The sequence below is a fragment of the Zingiber officinale genome, chromosome 1A (assembly GCF_018446385.1).
Source record: "Zingiber officinale cultivar Zhangliang chromosome 1A, Zo_v1.1, whole genome shotgun sequence".
Taxonomy (NCBI): Eukaryota; Viridiplantae; Streptophyta; class Magnoliopsida; order Zingiberales; family Zingiberaceae; genus Zingiber; species Zingiber officinale.
Window position 1 is genome coordinate 179169583 of NC_055987.1, and position 15218 is coordinate 179184800.

General features: G+C 36.3%; 2 protein-coding genes across 2 annotated transcripts in view; both read right to left on the bottom strand.

Moving 5' to 3' along the window:
* Positions 1–681: 681 nt before the first annotated feature.
* On the bottom strand, positions 682–1293 carry LOC122007369 (polyamine oxidase 3-like). The gene is made up of 4 exons (XM_042563241.1): positions 1261–1293; positions 1063–1175; positions 891–978; positions 682–807 (listed from the first exon to the last, which is right to left on the bottom strand). Exons 1-4 carry the CDS (start codon positions 1291–1293, stop codon positions 724–726), a joined length of 318 nt encoding a protein of 105 aa, XP_042419175.1. The 3' UTR covers positions 682–723.
* A 1445-nt stretch (positions 1294–2738) lies between these two features.
* The window catches only part of LOC122007374 (SPX domain-containing protein 1-like), a 36213-nt gene continuing 23733 nt past the window's right edge, over positions 2739–15218 (bottom strand). The window contains exon 5 of the mRNA XM_042563248.1: positions 2739–2860. Within this exon, the coding sequence (XP_042419182.1) occupies positions 2739–2860 (122 nt within the window). The remainder of the gene's footprint in view (positions 2861–15218) is intronic.

Consider the following 15218-nt stretch of genomic DNA (forward strand, 5'->3'; position numbering starts at 1 on the left):
CAACAGTTTTTCACCGTTGTCTTTAAGCGTCTACGTTTAATAACAGGGTCTTCAACAACAGTTTTAAACTATTTACGACAATAGTGAAAAATCGTTGTCTTTTTTTGATAAAAAATAAAAAAAATATTAAAATTTATTATACAATTTTCTAGTATTATAAATCATTCAAAATACTAAATTTGTAAATAAAATTTAACATATAATTTTCTAACATTCGAAAATAATATTTACAACATTCCGAAGAAATTTCAAAAGCAGCCAACAAAATGACAACGACACTATTAAAACAAAGGTAGAACAACACAACATCCTAATCCTAGAAGAGTAACACAACATCCTAATCTTGATATCCAGTTTTGAAGAGTTGGATCATTTGAACTACTTTTACCATGTACAACACTAGAAGAGTAACAAAACACTGCTTCTTAATTCTCCAAATCCTTCATCTTCTTCATCCTTGCCATGTTTGCATCGTACTTGGATCGAAGTGGACCAAGTAGATAAAGAAAGAAGATAAACTAAATGCCTTCATCTTCTTCATCCTTGCTTCTTAATTCTCCTAATCCTTCATCTTCTTCATCCTTGCTTCTTAATTCTCCTAATCCTTCAAACTCCACCTGTAAGAAGAAGATAAAGAAATGTCACTTGATCTAAACTAAATGCCTATGAATAATAAAAAAAATCTGAAATCTCATAAAGTAGACTTAATTCATTAATAATGCATCATATTGAATGCCTCTCCATGACTAGCTTAATAGCCTGTGCTATAGACATGTCTTCATTTGTTTCATACCTGAGTTTGTTAGCCTGTAAACGTTGAACAGTCATTTCACAAGAGAAATATTTCCAAGTTATCAGCACTGCAGATATAAGGTTAATAAAGAACTTGCCTCTTCCAGAATGGTTTCAAACACCTTACCAACTTTTTCCACTAGATCTTGAGGCACTTGATGTCCATCACCATCAAAGAGTGCGTAGCTGAAAAATAGAAGTAAATTTGTCTCCATAAGATTATAGTCTCCATGATCAGTGATATCTGTTAGTTATTCAGTTAACCATTACCTCTCCAAGTCATGATCATACAAGACAGAATTGTCACCAGAAGTTCGATAAATTGGTAGACCAAGTCTTCCAATCCAAGATGCCAATGGATTCTTGTTGCAAACACCATGCAACTTGAAGTGTCCAAATTAAAACTTCTAGTCACTGAAATTTTGAAGGCTGGCCACAATCCTCTTCAGAAGGAATGAAAACAAAAACACAAAAAAAAGAAGCATACCAGGTTGCTCCCATGTCAACAGGAAAACTAAATGAGTAGTTAGTGTGAACTCGACCACCAATTCTATCCCGAGATTCTAAAAGCACAACCTAAGGAATAAAAAATAAACTTCCATGTGATACAAATTTACCCAACCACTTCACACACTGCATTCATATCAGAACTTAGAATCTAATATGTAAAGGCAACTGAAAAAACTGTTAATTTATATCGACATAACACCTGAAAAGCTGCATTTTTCAGTGCATGAGCAGCTGCAATCCCTGCAAATCCACCACCAATGACAATGGCAGAAGGAGAGCGAGATTGCCTTGCTTCAGTCTTCTGATAGAATGATGCTGCAAGAAAATTTAAGTCAATATATATATAGATATATATGTTGATGTGAAGCAGTAAAATGCAAACTAGAATATATTTTAACACCATGAAAAAAAACATAATTAATAATAAATCCAACACAAGAACAAGCAACATATTCTGTCGTGTTGTATATATATTTACCAAATGCATTTTCCTTCCACATGGTTGAACTCTAAAAATAATTCAGAAAGTACCCCAATAATAAGACTGACAACATAAAACACCCCAAACATAAAAATTTAGTTTTATTTGCAATTATGACAGATAATCATGTAACTAGCTTCAGTATTCCCACAAAAAAAAGATATGTAACATAACAATATACTGATACAAAGAAAACTAAAGGGATGACCATTAAAGGAAAGAATACCTTAAATAAAATGAATTCAGAAAGTTCCCATAGGCTCTGGATTAATCCTTTAAGTTTACTTTGATCATGAGCTAAAACATTGCAGTGAATAGATTTAAATCGAAGTAGGTAAAATTCCCATTTTGGCAGCCTGTATACCTCACGAAACCCATCTGCAATTTCACACTAGAGGTTGAAATCAAGCTCTTAAAAATCTTTAAACTTGATATACCGAAAGTTGGAATAGAGCAGGAGGCTATACTCACCAGAAAAATCCAAATTGATGCTGGAAATCATTGAAAAAGGGATGAGTAGATTCAAAACTCTACTAAGCTTGAACACCAACATCTCACGACTGGAAGCCCTAAGAATCGACCTGAAATCAATCAAAAAATTGAAGATTTTATGACTAAAAATTTACGCAGAAATAGGTCACAAAAGGACTCTATTTGGGCAGAAACAAGCATAAAAAATATGTAAGGAACAAAACCCCTCAAATGATTTGAAAATGAGGGAGGCGGGGAGGCGAAGGGTGTCAGTGACAGTGGCGAGTACGCGGAGAAGAAGTTTGTCCAAGAGCAGCAGAGATCTCTTCCTCCATCGCAGGTTCGTTTTCATTAGGGTTTGTGTTTGATCACTGAGTCGCATGTTGAAGAGTGCATGATAGAGAGGCCTTTTAGTTGAGGCGGCAGCGACGCATATGGAAGAAGCGAACCTGAGGCCCATCTAGGATGGAAGGTAGTGGAGCATCTAGGGTTTTCGACGAGAAGATGCAGGAGGAAGAAGTAGAGGACACTTACTGTTAGTGGATTTCATGTCGGAGGTCTTGCCGGTGAGGGCGTCCTTAATGGACTCGTGGACTGCTGCTGCTCCTGCGCGGCTCCGATGAGCGAGAGATTGTGAGAAAAGAGAAAAGAGGGACGGATTGAGAAGATAAAAGGGTGGAATGCGGCGGCAAAAAACTTTCAGGGAGAGGGAAAGAAAAAAAGCGGGGCAAAAATTGGCGAAGGGGAAAAAACGACGAAGGAAAAAAAACACCAGTATTCAACATCATTTAATAGACAACGGCTTTTAAAAACTGTTGTCGTAATCCCAAAAAAAAGCACACATAGACAACAGTTTTCAAAAACTGTTGTTGTAGCATTTAAAAACCGTTGTCGTAGTCTTAAAAAAACATAAATAGACAACGGTTTTTAAAAACCGTTGTCGTAGGCCAAAAAAATTGCTAAAAGACAACGGTTTTTGTTAAAACCGTTGTTAAAAGGCAAAAAGACAACGGTTTGGTATAAAATCGTTGTCGTTTGAGTGTTGTTGAATGACGTTTTTCTTGTAGTGATGAAAAAAGAATTTAATTTCCGGCTTGAGTTTATGGTTTGGTAATCCGGTTTAGATCATGTTGTACATGCTTAAAGATCTCTATTTCTCTTTAAAAGTGTAAGTTTTTCATAGGTAGGTTTTACATAGATTTTACAATCTGAACCTTACATAGGTTGCCCTTCATGCTTTTGGATCATGCTGTATAGAATTGTTGCTAGGGATTTAGCCTTTCTTTCCTGACTTCGGAACATGCAGAATTTAGGTTTGGGTTCCTTTGTTGCTGCGGTATTAAACCTGAATTTCCTTCATATAATTCAGATTGGAGTTTCTTTAGTTTGCAGTGGTCCTTATAGCAAGTGCAGATCTGAGCCTTTCCTTATTGCTGCTGTGTCAAACTAGTCTTGATTTCCTTTGGGATTTGTTGGATACAAATAGCCATGTGTTCAAATAATCTAGTTCCAGATTTTTAATTAAGCATACAGTTTAGTTTATTCTATTGTAGCATTTCAGTTTACGATTTCATTCTAGATTTCTTGCTACCTAGAACCAACTGTCATAAGAATAGTTTCTTAGCATGAGAAATTAGTAGCTTTATAATCTTCCTTTGCTGTTTTCTCTTCCTTGCCATTTACAAGCATGAGAAATTCACGAACAGTATTAGTTCTTAATTCTTTTCACTTGCCGTATTAGAATAGCATGAGCAGTATTGATGCTTAATTCAGTTTCTAGTCTCTTGTTTTGATACATATGCATATAAGTGTTAGTTAGCTTTTAATAGCTCTTTAATCTAAAGCATATAGTTAGTTGTCTTTGCTTTTTTAATAAGATGAACAGCCATGTATTTTAGTGGAATGATTATGTTCCCTATTAATCCTATTAGAGGATTATGAGAAGTTATGAGTAGAGAAAAGACCAAGGTCTAATTAGAAAAGATAACAAGTAATTTAAAGTAAGAGGCTAGTACCCGACTTCCGAGGTTGTCGTTAAACAAATCCAGGTGACCAATTCCAAGGTCTTGGCCTTGGTAAGACCGAGGTCTTTACCCTCATAGGACTAGAGGCTCGCTTCCTCAGTCTCTATTAGAGAGCGCGCATTTTGGTACTAAGCCTGGGCCCAAGAAAGAGAAGAAGAAAGTTAAATATTAATTTCAAGTATAAGGCTATAAGTAAATGAGACAAGTATCACCTATGTTAGAACTAGCAAAGTTTAGCTCTTATAATTCTAAGCATACAGTATTGGTTTTCATTTGCTTTCCTTATGAGTTTATTGAGCATGATTAGCTTTATTTTCTAGCATGCAGATTTATTCTTGTATATCATGAGTATGCAGTTTATTTTAGTGCTTTGCTATTAGATGAGCATGAGTAACTTTTCTTTTTAGCATTTCAGTTTTAGCATCCTTTGTATCTTATGCACTTTCGAGTTTTTGTGAGATAGTTTAGTACTTACTAAGCGTTTCTCTTATAGATTTATTTTCCTCCTACTGCAGATAAAGGAAAAGCTAAAGTATAAAGAGGAAGGCGACAAGGAGGATGCGTGATGGATGGTGTGTGATGTTGAACTATGGAAGCCTCGGGACTTGGCTAAGAAGTTATTTAGAGTCCTTCTTTAATGTTATTAGAGAAGTTGAGATTGTTAAGGAGTTGTTTCCTTTTTCTTATGTTGCTAATTGAGTCTATTGCGCATTGTTAGTTTGGTGGTTTCCCACTGTTGGAGCTTTATTCATTTGCTATTGCTAGAATAGTCTTTTTTTTAAAGTTGTTGTGTCTTATTATTGCGTGGTTGTGAAATATATATACCAGCCGCATGTGGTTGATGGTTTATTTTGCATGTATTGATGATTATTGTCACCGGTACAAGGGTGACTCTGTAGAAATTTTTCGGTAGGAACTCCTCTGGGGCCGTGATAAATTTAAGTGTTGCTAATAATAGCATAAGTAATACTAGTAAGTAGAGTAATAGATAAGTAACGGTCGCCCTTAGAGAGTAGTAGTATAGATAAGAAGGGTGGGCGTTACAAGGATCATCAGCTGGAGGGCGTCAGCTGGAGGTGGTGCAAGGGGCTGCTCGAGTGCAGGCTGAGGTTGTCCCTGGCGACGTATCTCACCTCAGAGAGACGCGAACCCTGCAGCTATCTCGGATCGTAGAGATCGGAGGAAGCGATGGCTATTTAGCACAGCCCGTCGCGTCTGAATGGACTGGATCTTGAGCCGAGCGAGTCTATCCTCGACGGAAGGTGGTGCCGAAGTCTAAAGCCCTGCTGATGTGGAGAGCCCGGCAGAGGTGGAAGGATCTGCGAAAAACTCCTCGGCTAAGAAGTCGGGCCACTCCTCTCCCTCTCCTGGTGCATCCTCGGCCTTTGGAGCGATAGGAGCAGCAACTGGTGGCGATCGGCCCTTCCAGGCCAGAATCCCCTCGGCTGTGACCTCTATCCCGGCTAATCGAAGAATACGCTACCCTAACTCATCGTATATGGTAAGTAGGATGAGTGTCTCTACGGCCGTGTCTATCCTAGAGGTGGAGAAAATCTGGGTCAGGATATGACAGTAGGGCATATGGACCACTCAAGACGTGACTGTACTAGATGCATGAATAATGTTATAGAACATATACAGAGCAATGTCTATATCTAAGCGCTGACTAAAAGCGTACAGAAAGAATGAGTGGGATGGTCGCATCTTCAAGACGTCTCGAGATGTGATCGGCAAGATGCATACTATCAGGACTCTGTACATGATGTAGTCCTGAACTCTAAGAAGAGTCGACCTGAACTCAGTCAGGCCAAAGGGTCTTTCCTCCCCAAAAAAAATGCATATAGATGTCATCTAAGGTGATATGGGAATAGGGATCACCGAATGGTAGATCCCTACCTGGGTAGCACAGGAAGGTACATGTGGACTCCCTAAGCTCTAAACTCGTATGAATCAGGGAGGGGGTAAGCTGGATGTTAGTTCCACCAACTCTGGTGGAATATGTAGTATCATCAATCTTTTCAAGGTTGTGAAAGAACTGGGCACACAAATCCTGATTTACTGTGTTGTTGCAGCAAACCAGTTTCCCTAGGTGATAGTAATCTATCATCTGGACTGCAGGGTGACAGAACTGGGAGAAAAATGTCCTACCTACATACCTAGGTTTAATGGACTCAAAGGTAAACTTAGCAAAATCTACCCTATGCTGTTCCGAGGGGAATCTAGGATCCGTAGAAGGGGCCCTAGCTGGTGTAGGATCAACAATGCGATGTTTCCTATTTTTGACAGTATACAAGCAAGATAGCAAAAACTAGTACGAAATTCATGTAGTAGATGATTAAGGGAGGCTTAGAGTATACCTAGGAGGCATTGCTAGGAGTAGAGGAGGAAGAGGTGGGTTGAAGGCGCCTTGGTTGGGGAGAAATCGCACGAGAAGCTCGTGCTCGGCGTCGACAGAAAACAAACAGAAAGGGTTTCTGTTCGTGGCAAAAATGCGGGTTGAAGGCGCCTTAGAGGTGGTTTAAGGCGCCTTATGGGTGCTGTTGGAGGTGCCTCGGAGAGCATCCGGGGCGACTTTGATTAAGGCGGCGGGAGATTTCCCTCCGTGATTGAGGGTGCCTCCCTCGTGTGGGAGGCGCCTTCTCTGTGCGCCTACGTGTCAATTTTATTTTATTTTATAAAAAAGTATTAAGTATTAAGTTACGTTAATTAAAATTAAAGGCTAATTAATTTTGAAAAATATTTAAGTTAATTAAATTTTAAGTTAATTAATTTTGAAAAATATTCAAGTTAATTAATTTTGAAAAATATTTAAATTAATTAAATTTGGAAAATATTTAAGTTAATTAAATTTTAAAAATTATCTAAGTTAATTTAATTTTAAAAATAATTAAGTTAATTAAATTTGAAAAATATTTAAGTTAATTTAATTTGAAAAATATTTAAGTTAAGTAATTTTTAAGTTAATTAAATTTTGAAAAATATTTAAGTTAATTTAATTTTGAAAGATATTTAAGTTAATTAAATTTTGTATTTTGTATTTTAATTTAATTTTAATTATGAATTTAATTTTGAATTTCAAATTTTAATTTTAATTACGAATTTAATTTTAAATTTTGAATTTTAATTTAAATTTTGAATTTGAATTTGAATTTTATTTTAAATTAATTTAATTTTAATTATGAATTTTAATTTCAAATTTAGAATTTTGATTTATATTTTGAATTTCAAATTTGATTTTCTTTTAATTTCTATTCCTTAGTCATCTCACCCGATCTAAATTTTCAATGAGGGAATCCTATAATTTTTATGAGATGAATTATGGTTCAATTTTAGGATTTGGTTTAACTTTGTGTTAGATTCAGGTTTAGCTTTGAGTTCAACAAATAGGCATTATTTGGACAAACTTTTGAGCTATGGTGAGTCACAAGGACATCATTAAAGTAACCATGCCTTCGAGGTTTTTCAAATAGTCCTACCCATTGAACTTAGTACAAAACCTTGGTCAACTGGTTAGTATCCATAAAGGGTAGCTTCAGTTAGTTCCACTTAGCCAAACGCACCAGGTCGAAGCCATATATTCCTAGACATGCGATGACTAAGTTTCCCCAACGTACTATCATCCAATATTTCATCAGTACCGTGAGTTAAGTTAAGCCTAGCCTATTTTAATCTAACCTTAATTACCCTGTCGGGTAGTCTACTCTTAGTTATCCTTTGTTGGGTAGATTAAGTTTTGGAGGTGTCAGCTATTCTGGAGCCTTCCCTTGGGTTTTTAAGATTTTGTAAGAATTTAATTTCTGAATTTTATTTGAATTTTGAATTAATCTGAATTTTAATTTTAATTTGATTTTTGATTTAATTTGAATTTCAAATTGAATTCTAATTTGAATTTTAATCTTAATTTAATTTTTGATTTAACTTAATTTTAATTTTAATTTTATTGTTTTTCTTCTAGCTCCCCCTAGATCATAACCTCGGTATGGTCTATCGAGGTAATGTATTTGATCCTTAGGGACCCAATATTGATCAAGTCCAACTTGATTAACCAGGTTGGACTTGGGTACCCATGCTTGGACTAATTTACTATTTTGCATGTTTACTAAGGACAGGTAAGATCTATATTTTCTTTTAGTTTTATAACCTAGCCCAGTTTTGTTGTAAACGGCTCTTTGTGTCCCAAGAATTAGGTCAAGCTTCTTGGAGCCCAAAGAGAACCGTTCTAATGTATTTTTTATATCCTTGACCTGAGTTTTCAGACTGGAATTTTCTTCCTCAAGTTTTTGAACTTGAGTTGAATTTCCAGTCTGAACTGGGTCAGGCAAGGTTTTGGAGTTAGTCACTTCTTTAAGGACTGCTACTTCCTTTAGAAGTGACTTGACCTTAAGGTTTGATTTTGCTAATTTGCGTAATAAGTAATTAACTAAATTGTTTAATTGAGGAATACTTACAGCGATATCAGGCCCTTCAGAAACGGATACGGATCCGTGGCTTCGCTTAAACTCGGCTTCCAACTCGCTCTCGCTCTCGGACAGGTTGATCTGGTCCCGGGCCATCAGTGCAAGTAGACTCATTTGTTCAAGTTCGTCGTCGGTATCTTCTTCTGAGGATTCGTCCCATGTCGCCTTCAGCACTTTCTTTTTCCTCTGCTTCTTTGCATCCTTCTGATTTGGGCAGTTGGCCTTGATGTGTCCTTTCTAGTTACACCCGTAGCAAGTTACTTCGAACTTGACTTTTGAGCTTGGTTGACTCTCCTTGGATTGAACTGCTTTCTTTAGGTCTCTTTTGTTGAAGCCCTTCTTCTTCTTGTAGAGCTTCTTCACCAGATTCACGAGTTCAGAGGTCAATTCGTCGTCTTCATTGTCTGAGTCAGGTTCATCTTCCGACTCCGGTTCAGTTTTTCGCCATGATCTTAGTTCGCGTGTTCGACTGGTACCTGCAACCAAAGCAATACCCTTATCAGTTGGCTGTGTATTAGTCTGTTCATGCAGTTCGAATTCCGAAAATAATTCATCTAGTCTAATGGAAGATAAGTCCTTGGAGACTTTGTAGGCATCTACCATTGATGCCCACAATGTACTCCTTGGAAAAGCATTTAGAGCGTACCTTATAATTTCCCGATTCTCGACTCTTTGCCCGATCGCATGGAGGGAGTTGAGAATGTCTTGTATGCGTGTGTGGAGTTGACTTGCTGTCTCTCCATCCTGCATTTTCAGATTATATAATTTATTAAACAAAAGGACTCTTTTACTCACCTTGGTGTCAGAGGTGCCCTCGTGGAGTTCGATCAGCTTCTCCCATAGCTCTTTTGCGTTGGAGAATGGTCCAACTCTGTTGAGCTTTTCCTTGGTTAGTCCGCATTGGAGGGTGTAGGTTGCTTTGGCATCGGCTTCCACCTTCTTAATTAGGGTCGGTTCCCATTTTTCGCAGGGTGTAGGCTTGCCGTCTTCATCGGTTGGTAGTTGCAATCCCGTCTTGATGATCATCCACGTGTCAAATTGAATTTTGAGGAAGGTTTCCATTCGCCCCTTCCAGTACCTGAAATCATCTCCGGTGAAGAGCGGGGGACGAACGGTGCTGAATCCTTCTTGTTGGGTCATTGATAATATGCAAAATAAAGGAAAAAAATAGAAATGTCCCAAGACTAGGTCTTGGATTAGCAGTGTGGAAAACAAAATTAATATCACGAGCTCGAGTGGTGTTGCACCAACTTTGAGCAAAAATCGATTCGAAAAAATAATTAGAATGTAGCTATTAAGCTAGATTCTAATTGACTCCGTAAAAATTGAAAACACCATGAAAGAATTACGTGATCGGTGGTTGCACCAGATCAACGCGACCCCGCTCTGATACCAATTGTTGGATCGAGAAGCGCTAGAGGGGGGGGGGGTGAATAGCGCTCGTGGCTATTTTGTTCGATTCAAATTTGTAAAGTGTTCGAGTGTAATGCAGTGGAAATAACAATAAAAACAATCACAGAAAAAGACTCATGTGTTTTTACTTGGTTCGAAGCCTTGGGCGTCTCCTACTCCAAGGCCCTCACTCGTTGAGCGATTACTGTGGGCAATTCACTATCAAATCGCAAATTCGGTAGAAGAAGAGATTACAATTGAAAGTACTAACAGTAACTTATACCGACAACACTAAGAGGAAAACTTATAGCTTTGGGTTGTCGAAAACTCGTCGTAGCTTCTCCTGAGTTATCATGTTAGTAAATAGCTAATTTCGACTAGTGAGTTATAAATATAGCCATGGTATTCTACATTAGACATAAATTTTCTATATGCGAGTTTTTCATTCTGTTCTTTAAAGTTTTGTGCCTTCAACATTCTGTACGAGTCTTGTCTGTCTTCGACTTGTGCCAAAGAAGGAGTCGACTAGTTGAGCTTCAATTGCCTTGGATTAGCAACCTTCCCACCTGTAAACCAAGTAAATTCTTTTTGTCTCATGCTTATTTTATGCAATTTAGTTTCATTTATTAAAGTGTTTGTCTTAATTAAAGTCAAAAGTTTCAGAAAGGGCACTTTTGTTATTTCAGGCAATTCACCCCCTCTTGTCGGACGTAACAAGACCAACAAGTGGTATCAGAGCGAGGACGCTTTAGAAGGACTAACCGCTGACCGAAGCAAAGAAATCAATGGCTAAAACAAGCCTCAACCTGCCAAAGTTTGAGGGGGAGTTCACACACTAGAAGCTCCGAATGGAGGTATTTCTAAGAACAGATTTAGAAATTCTTTTATTAATAAAGTATGATTTTATAGTTCCTAAGGATCAACAAGGAGAAGAGAAAGAAGAAAATCTTTGGACGAAGAAGGAACAAAGAGATTCTTAGGCAACAGTAGAGTGGAATGCCGCTTGCTAAGTGTATTACTGCCTCAAGAAATCAACCGCATTGGAAGCTACACCTCGGCTAAAGAACTCTGGGAGAAATTCCTAGAGATCCATGAAGGTACATCCGAAGCAAAGCTTGTACGATGGGATATTCTTCGGAGTAAGCTAACAAACCTTCATTTAGAAAAAGGTGAGACAGTGGCTCAACTACATGCGAAGATCAAGCAGTTGATCATCGGACTGATCAATCTAGGCGAAACAGTAAACAACTGGGATTCATTCCGCTACGTGCTCAATGCCTTTTTCAGAACTCTGGAGTGGATCTCGATCATAGACGCCTACATATCTATAAGGACTTGGATGTAAGTACCCTAGAAGAACTTTTTTAAGCAATAGAATTACATGAATCTAGATGTGCATGTATAAGAAAGGAGTCAAGCCAGAACCTGGCACTGAGAGCCAACAAGAAAGACAAACCCGAGTCAGATTCAAACCTTGAGGTAGACCAAGAAGCGTTTATGGTAAGATTTTTTTAAAAAAAAAATTAAATCTAACAAGTTTAAAGAAAAGCAGACTAAGAAAAATCCAAGAAGCAAGCAAAAGATTTGATGCTATAATTGTCAAAAAGGACACATGAAGAATGATTGTCCGGAGCTCAAGAAGGAGAAAGACAAAGGGTCAAAGAAAAACAAGCACAAAAATCTCAAGGTCATTTAGGATGAAAGTTCATCATCCAAATTGCATATACTGGACTAGCATTGATGGCTAGTCACGAAGAACTAAACAACTCAAAAGCTAGCATCGATAAAGGGGGAGTTACATATGAAGAAAGTAGTTGTGAAGAAGAATCCAGGTTCAGATTAGATCTGTAAGTGAGGTATGTCTGCTACCACCTGACCAGTTATATTATGCTATAAAATCAATGTCCAAATTTTTATGGACTCTTAAAACCAAGAATATAAATTTTAAAAAGGAAAATATAAATTTGAAAACAATTTTAGCTAAAGCATGCCACTAGAAGAACTTGATAAAGTTAAAACTTAAAATGTAAAATTGAAAGAACAAATAGAAAATTTAACAAATTCTGTATGTTCAAATTTTTCTATTTCAAATTTAAAAATTATTAAGGGCAAAATTGGTATTATAGATTCTATAAGGGTTAAATAAAAAAAGTAATAAGAAAGTACATTCCAAGAAAATTTCTGATTAATCCAGTAGGTAGGAATCTATCACTACTAGAAAACTAGCCTTTTGAGGTAAAAATTTTAAGGCAGTGACAAAATTCGTCTCAAATACTAAGTAATTAAGATAGTAATAATAGATGTCTCAAAATTTTACATGGAGACATTAAATTTAAGACAATATTTAAGATTTTGTCTCAAATTCAACTAAATAAGACACCTAATAAAGATAGTTAAAAATATAATTATATAAGACATTTAAATAAGACTGTAAAAAAATATTTGTCTCAAATTATCTTGAATATGGTTCGCCAAAATAGTCATAGTAATCGTTATATATATATATATATATATATATATAATAACATAGAAAAATACATATACAAATTTAACTTAATAAAATTTTTTAATTTATAATTTATGTTTAGATTATTGATAATTTAAAAATTATGAAAAAAATATATTAAATATTTAATAATATATTAATCTTTTGATAGGCCTAGGATACTGGAATAAATAATAAGTTCATTATATATCTACATACATTGATGATATTAATATAATTAGAGGTTTTAGGTTTTTTATTTTAACATTAAATTATTTACATTTGTTATTATTTTTAAAGGGGTTAGGTTTCTATTTTTTTCTTTCGTGCGACAAAAGGGAACATAGCGAAGAGGGTGACGAGCCGACTGAGGCAACGACGATCTCCACGGCAAATATGAGGTACTTCTTTAGTTCTTCTCTTCTCTCCATCCAACCTATTGAGATTGCTGTTACGCAATCGCAAGTGCATGGTTTCGTCATCAGTAATAAAAAAATATTGAATCCACAAGGACTGATTATAACCACTAAAGATGTCTCAAAATGAATTAGCTAAACAATCAAACAAGTAGTTATAAGAACTAAGATGTAACTAGAAAAGAAATGTAAAAGGTAAATGCAGAAAACTTGGTTTTAATGAAAGTTCTAGGAAATTTGATTTCTTTGTGATACTTTTCAATGTAATATGATCTACCAATACTATCCTCAATTGTCCTGCATTTGCAAGAAGTCACTAGTAATTTTCTGTAGAAAACACTGGCAAGGGACTTTTATCTACACCTTAAGCAATCAAATAGTTATGATCCCTATGAAGTCCGTTAGCGGGGCAGCCCTGTCACGATGTCCCTCAGTCATAGGACATAGAAACACATCACTAATCAATTCACATCAAGATATAGGATATAGCTATAAGGAAATATATTGCTAAACACGCAAATGCGTAGCGGAAAAACATATTTCCTCCAGAAGATCCATGCGAATGGAAAGAGAAATTCCTGAATATACTAAGCTTTCTAACATAGCATGAGAGATTATACCTTTGTAGCGTGCTCACGGACTCCTGACAGCTCGGATCACAGCACGATCTCGCGTTCACACCTCTACGGTATCCACACGAACAAGCATTCGTTTGTCTCACAAACTCACAAAAGGAGAAAGGTTGTGCTAGCAACCTTGAAAGTGGATTTTGGCCAAGAGGAGAGGAGCAAGGAGAATGAAGAGAATTACTCCCAAAAATGAAGAGCAAAAGCATAAGTATTTTCATCCAATGAAAATACTTAATTAGCATTAATAACCTTAATGAGCATTTACACTCCATTAAGGACCAAACTTGTAACTCCTCATTTCAAATGAGTAACTCTTCATTTCAAATTCAATTTTGAAAATTGAATGAAATGAATAATTGAATTTCAAAATTCGAAATTCAATAATTATCTTCATTAAATCTCACTTGAGTCTAACTCAAGTCTCCTCACTTGAGTCTAACTCAAGTCTAATTCACTTGAGTTTAACTCAAGTCTAATTCAATTGAGTCTTACTCAATTAATTCTCGTGCAATTCAAATTCAATGAATCACTATTTCATTAATTCAAATTGAGTCTAATTTGAATTGGACTTAATCCAACAATTAGATCCAATTGAGTCCAACTCAATAACTCTAATTCAGATTAGACTTAATCCAATGATTCATCATATGAACCCATCTCCAAATCTACTTGTTCTTTGTGTGTGACCCAATAGGTTCTTGTAATGTTGGCAATGTACCCAAATCAATATTTTGATACATATGCAATGGGTGGCATCTAGCAATGCATCATTGCTACCCAAGTGATGAGAAGGTCAAGATCCAACCTAACCTGTCCGTGGCTATTATCTTGTATGACTTTGTCCCTCTATCCTTGATATCTAGGTTGATCAATGAGGCATAGACCGTGTCATCCTCTTATCAACCTTTGTGTTTCTTGATCTCTAAGTAGACACACTCAATCAAATAAGCTCAATATCTCATATTGACTCATTTGTGCATGGTCATGCTTTCTTATGTCCTACTAATCAAGGGGCCCACAGATATCGCTTCCATCATATAGAAGGGATAGATCCCATTTACATCACTCACATCCATTCGTATAATTCATTGCATACCTAGTGATCGATTTTATTGTCCACCTTGTTACAGGTGGCGTTTGTCGATACGAAAGTACACAACTCCTTATATAGGGAACCGTAGAGACTTCAGGTTTAAGGACTATTCATACCAATAGTCACATGAGAATGTTTATGACACTCATATAACGATCCATGAAACATTCTCATGGCGGGTCATTCAGTATATATTCTCTAATATATACCCATGTGTCAACCTGATATCTCATATCCATGACTTGTGAGATCAAGTCATCCATTGACCTACATGCTAGTCTTAACGTATTATTATTGTCCTTGTATATTAATGCTCGACTAGGAACAGTTAAGAATAGTGTTCTCTACAATATCTCACTATCAATTCAACCAATTGATATATTGTAGATAAGAACCTACTACCCAAGGACATTATTATACTTATTCAATTGACACTGAACTGAAATAAATATAATAACCATCTTTGCC

What these genes read in the sequence shown, in the direction of transcription:
- LOC122007369 (XM_042563241.1), bottom strand. Translation starts at nt 1,293, where the DNA reads ATGGGAGCAACCTGGTATGCTTCTTTTTTTTGT. An exon ending in GGTATGCTTCTTTTTTTTGT is followed by an intron (nt 1,176 to 1,260) that starts GTTTTTGTTTTC and finishes GGACACTTCAAG; the next exon opens with TTGCATGGTGTTTGCAACAA. An exon ending in TATGATCATGACTTGGAGAG is followed by an intron (nt 979 to 1,062) that starts GTAATGGTTAAC and finishes TCTATTTTTCAG; the next exon opens with CTACGCACTCTTTGATGGTG.